At 37.9% G+C, this 6,000-nt stretch overlaps 1 protein-coding gene across 1 annotated transcript; it reads right to left on the reverse strand.

The window, feature by feature from the left end:
* Window positions 1-1,105: 1,105 nt before the first annotated feature.
* Window positions 1,106-3,946, reverse strand: LOC120733529 (GTPase IMAP family member 4-like). Its single transcript, XM_040031795.1, has 3 exons — window positions 3,608-3,946; window positions 2,856-2,879; window positions 1,106-2,350 (listed from the first exon to the last, which is right to left on the reverse strand). Exons 1-3 carry the CDS (start codon window positions 3,612-3,614, stop codon window positions 1,563-1,565), a joined length of 819 nt encoding a protein of 272 aa, XP_039887729.1. The 5' UTR covers window positions 3,615-3,946; the 3' UTR covers window positions 1,106-1,562.
* Window positions 3,947-6,000: the final 2,054 nt, after the last annotated feature.

Consider the following 6,000-nt stretch of genomic DNA (forward strand, 5'->3'; position numbering starts at 1 on the left):
AAAAAAATAAGTACAAGATTTTTCAAATAAAATAAAACCAGACTAAAGACAGTGCATTTCTGCATTACAGCAGTACTTGATACTCTATTTAAGAAAATCGAAGCACTGATTAATGGCATGGATTAATGGCTTCTTTGAGCAGTTTTGTAGGAATGGGGTCTAAAAGCCACGTTGATGGTTTGGAGGAAGTAATTATTGAAGTTAACTCAGAAAGATCAATTGGAGAAAAAGAGTCTAACTTAACATCAATGGTACTAAGAGTAGCTGTAGATAATATTACATCTGTGGGATGATTATTGGTAATTTTTTCTCTAATGATTAAAATTTTATTTGTGAAGAAGTTCATGAAGTCATTACTAGTTAACGTTAAAGGGATGGTTGGCTCAACAGAGCTCTGACTGTTTGTCAGCCTGGCTACAGTGCTGAAGAGAAACCTGGGGTTGTTCTTATTTACTTCAATCAGTGATGAATAGTAAAATGTTCTGGCTTTGCGGAGGGCTTTCTCATAAAGCAGCAAACTATTTCTCCAGGCTAAATGATGATCCTCTAAATTTGTGACACGCCATTTCCTCTCCAGCTTACGAGTCATCTGCTTTAGGCTACGTGTTTGAGAATTATACCACGGAGTCAGGTACTTCTGATTAGAGACCTTAGTTTTCACAGGATCAAATAGCATTATAGCATTAAAAGATAATAATAACAATAATAATAATAAAAATAATAATACTTTGTAAAATTATACAATAGTAAAACCAATCACCCTTATAATCGTTTACAATGATGTCATCAGTAACAATAATAATAATGACAGCAGCAACTTGTTGTGTATTGTCATGATCACTTTTTGTTGTTGTAGTTTTTCTTTGTTTTCATTCTTTCTGTTTTGAGTCTTTAAATGCTGTTGGGCTTCTTTTTTGAGTCTCTGTACTCTTGTTAGCTCTTACAAAAGGTCTATAAAGAAATCAGAATAATCTTTTGTTGTACAGTTTTATTTTTATTATTTTTATTGCTGCATTTGATATTTTCTTCTTTTTGTAAATTTGTATTTTGTTTTGTTAAAATCTTCCCGTCACATCACAGCTGAGTCATGTCAGAAAATCAACCGTTTTGTTTGAATCATCTTTTATTTGCTGATTTTGCTGTTAATGTCTGATTAATTTCACACACTGATTGATACATTAGCATTTTAACTTTACTGAATCAGAAAGATAAAAGAACACACGAGGAGAAGAATGTGGCATCACCAAACACAACGATCACTTTAAAAAAATTACATAAGTGTTTACAGAAAAATGATAAAGGTGGAGTCGCCACAGATGGAGCAAGCATGGAAATGTCCTTCCTCTAAAGCATGGTGATGCATTGGTTGCATTATTGATTGCGGTCTGCAGAGAAGCTGAAGGTATCAGATTAATAAAGTGCAGTAAAAATAGCTGAATATTTTACTCTTTTATAGAACTCAGCTGCAGTTTTATTACAGCACAATAAATGTGGATCGTTTTTAATGGGTTTGTTGCTACAGTCTGAAGGCTTAAGGTCTCGACTTACTTCCCTGCTTTTTGTTATTGAGTGAGACAGTTGTCAAACTTTGTTGCCAGCCAGACATTTGCTTGTAGGGCTAAGGTAACAAAGTCTGCTGGCAGCACAGGAGACAACAGGGCTTTAGCGACAGTGGCCACATGTTGGTCTCCAGCCCCCATCTGCCTCTGAGTTTTTGACTTTTGGATTTGCTTCCTTAAGACTTCCTGTGCATGTTCGAACAGTTCCTTGGTGTAGATCCTTAGCTTGTTATTTTGTACCATTTCATTGATTTCCTTCACCAGCTGCTTTTGTTCTTTTGTTTTATCTTTTTCATTACCTCTGTTGTTAATAACACAGTATTTCTGTGTTTTAAATCCCACTTTCTTAATAAACTTCCTTATCTGGTTTCTCTGCCTACCAGACAAGTCTCCATCGATATGCGTGATCAGGAGGAAGAAATAACGCATGACCTCTTTACCAAAGATCCTCCTCAGGACTTTCACTCGTTCCACATCCTGTGTCGTAAAATCGCCCTCCCAGCTGTGCACGTACAGGAACACGTGAGGCCCCTGCTCAGAATCGAACTGAAAGGTGGATGCAATGATCTTACTCAGCACCTCCTCCTTAGATTTGCTGGTGTGGCACAGGCCGAGAGTATCAGCTAAAACCAGTCTTTGGTTTCCAAACGGCGCCGTCTCGGTTGTGCACGGCGCTTCATCTGAGGCAAACAAGCTCTTCGTCACAGCAGCTTTTCCCAGGAATGTGTTCATGATTGAAGTTTTCCCAGCTCCAGTCTTTCCAATGAGCACGATCCTGAGCTCCTCTGGCACTGTTGGAGAATCATATCACATATCAGCACTGCAGCACTTACTCTGAACAACAGCTGATGTTTGAATGACGCTTCAATTGTTCCCAGCTTGCATTTGTTTTACTGACTTTGCATTACAAAGAAATTAACTTTCAGATGTTTTTATTATCTTAATTATCAGCATTATAGACTCATTAGTTTTCATGTAAACCACAGTCAGTCTCGTTTTACTCCCACACTTTCCCATCTTAGTTTTATGGTGTCTCGCTGATAAATTCAAAGTTCAGAAACACTTCAGATAAATATGATAGCAGCATGTTGACCATTTGTACAGTTGAATGTTTTCATTTTCAGAAAATGTACTTCATAAAGTAACAGTTTCATTGTGTACTGCAGTAATTGTTGGTCTGGTGCAGGGCAGGCGTTTAATTAAAAGCAGGTATATTAATGCATAGAAGATTTAGCCTAGAAAGCTGCTTTTTATGTTAATGTCACTTATAGGAGCTGCATAAGACGTTTGTCCTACCTTCTGGTTTACTCCCCTGGGACCCTATAAAGAGAATTGTTAAATATGTTAAAACCCCAAATGTGTACAAGTATTAATTTTATTATGGTACACACTGCATATTTCAACAGATCCAGCAGTTCTACATGAGGATTTTCTGACTTAAATGGCTAAAAATACATAAATCTGGAGCAGTTTGCACCTGAAGCCTTTCTGTCATGCTGCTCAGCAGAACTTTGCCACAATTATTTAAAAACTGAATTTAGTCAAAATGATATTAAATGTAATAACATTACTATTTTATAGATGATAAAGTTTTAGGGTGCTCGGAGTGATCATGTAAGCTGCACTCAGCACTGACTGCACATAACAACTTTTCTATTATTTCATGTCGTCAGATTAACTGAGAACTGTTCAGGATTCAATTTAGAAAAAAGAGAAATCTCTACATGTTACACACTTACACAAGTAATCAAGAAATTATTACAAATATTAAATTATATGAAAGAAGCAACAAATGAAGGCGATTAAAAAGCCGAGTGACCTTTGATGTAATCAATGAGGCGTCTGATGACTAGAAACTATTTTAAAAACCAGCGAGCTCGTAGACTAAACAGGGAGTGTTGGACTGTGTAAGTGTAGCTTTCTCTGTTACAGATGAGACATTTGTGTTGTTAGTACTGCTGTTAATAACACATGAAAACGTAATAAGAAAGAAAAGAAATGCTCTGCTGGTTTATTTACAACCTGTATGAAATGTAAAATGTACGTACCGCCCATCTTTGTCCTTTGTAAAAGCAGTGTGTCGTTGATGTCGTTGAACAGTTTGCCATCTTTATATTCAGCAGTGTGCCGCGTCCTCCCCTTAATGACGTTCGACTATCGTCTGCTTGCCAATGAGCCGACTTCTCAGAAACCAGAAACCAAAATATCCGTGCGCAGCAAACGATAGAACCAAACAAAAGTTTGACGACTGGAGGAATCGGGGAAGCTCCCTCTCTTACAGTAAAATCATGTTTGAGTATCGAAAAGGCAATCTGGAATGAGAACTTTCCAGGATGCTGAACCTGGCATTTTGACCGTTTAGCCACAGCGGGATAGAGGAAGTATTTTTTTTGTGCAGCAGGATTACCCACACTGTAAAAACGTCAACTTGATTAATGTTGAATTAGCACATTTTCTATTGTTCGCCTAACATTTTATAACTGAATTAGTTATAAAATTAGTAGTTATAGAGTAAGTAATACCATGTTCTTAAAATCTCTGATGCTAGATAATTGACATTGAATTAACAGATAAATTTAAGTTGAGCCAGCTATTTACCTACAACCAGACCTTTAGCTTGTCCATTTCAGAGCGCATAGAGGAATGGCGCTAATGTCTTTGACAAGAGAAAGAAGAGCAAACCATTACGCTGCCTTTGGTAACTAAATGCTACATTTTTCTGTTTTAATATAAGCATCTTATAAACTTTAGTTAGTTCTAATTTCTTTGTTGTTAATGGGCACCAAAGAAACAAAATATATAAAAAGTTCCATAATCAATTTATTTCATTTTTATTTATAAAGTACCAAATCACAACAACAGCTTCCACAAGACAAAGGAAAAAGAGACAAACCCAACAATCATATGACCCCCTATGAGCAAGCACTTTGGCGACAGTGGGAAGGAAAAACTCCCTTTTAACAGGAAGAATCCTCCAGCAGACTCAGGGAGGGGCGGGGCCATCTGCTGTGATTGGTTGGGGTGAGAGAAGGAAGACAGGATGAAGACATGCTGTGGAAGAGAGACAGAGGTTAATAACAGATATGATTCAATGCAGAGAGGTCTGTTAATACATAGTGAGTGAAAACAGGTGAGAGAAGAAGTGCTCAGTCCATCAGGGGAATCCTCGAATCCTCAGATCTTTTGCAGCATTATTGAAGCAGGGTCACCTGGTCCAGCCCTAACTATATGCTTTATCAAAAAAAGTTTGAAGCCTAATCTTAAAAGTAGAGACGTCTGTCTTCCTAATCCAAACTGGAAGCTGGTTCCAAAGAGGGGCCTGAAAACTGAGATCAGTTGGAGAGTGAAGTGCTCTAATGGGGTGATCATATCTTATGAGTAGGGTTGTCAATTTTAATGCGTTAATGCAGATTAATCTGTCATCACGATTAACCCATCCAGAGCACAGAATGACTCAAAATCCCTGAAATGTCAACACATTTCAGGCAGTTTGTCCAAAGCTGGTTGTCTGTGCTCCAGATGGGTTAAATGCGTTAAAATTTTTTAATCGCGTTAATCATGATTACACATTAATGCGTTGACATTGATAGCCCTACTTATGAGGTCTTTAAGATAAGATGGGGCCTGGTTATTCAAGATGTTATATATGATGTGGATGATTTTAAATTTGATTCTGGATTTAACAGGGAGACAATGAAGAGAGGCAAATGCAGGTGAAATCTGCTCTTTCTTCCTAGCCCCTGTGAGTAGTCTTGCTGCAGTATTTTGGATTAACTGAGTCATTTTTGACCAGGACATGTCCTTCAATGCACATATTAAACAAATATGTAATACTGCTTTCTTCCATTTGTGCAACATCTCTAAAGTTAGAAATATCCTGTCTCAGAGTGACGCTGAAAAACTAGTTCATGCATTTATTATTTCCAGGCTGGACGACTGTAATTCATTATTATCAGGAAGTCCTAAAAACTCCCTGAAAAGCCTTCAGCTGATCCAAAATGCTGCAGCAAGAGTCCTGACAGGGACTAGAAAGAGAGAGCAGATTTCTCCTGTTTTGGCTTCCCTTCATTGGCCGGGGAATCAGGGGATTCCCATGATGCACTGGGTGTTTCTTCTTCACTCACTATGTGTTAACAGACCTCTCTGCATTGACTCATATCTGTTATTAATCTCTGTCTCTCGTCCACAGCATGTCTTTATCCTGTCTTCCTTCTCTCACCCCAACCAATCACAGCAGATGGCCCCGCCCCTCCCTGAGTCTGCTGGAGGATTCTTCCTGTTAAAAGGGAGTTTTTCCTTCCCACTGTTGCCAAAGTGCTTGTTCATAGGGGGTCATATGATTGTTGGGGTCTTCTCTTTTTTCTTTGTATTGTGGCAGCTGTTGTTGTGATTTGGAGCTGTATAAATAAAATTGAAATAAAAATTGAAGTTATTTTTGGAC

The sequence above is a fragment of the Simochromis diagramma genome, unplaced genomic scaffold, assembly GCF_900408965.1.
Source record: "Simochromis diagramma unplaced genomic scaffold, fSimDia1.1 OVJJ01000228.1, whole genome shotgun sequence".
In the NCBI taxonomy this organism is placed as follows: Eukaryota; Metazoa; Chordata; class Actinopteri; order Cichliformes; family Cichlidae; genus Simochromis; species Simochromis diagramma.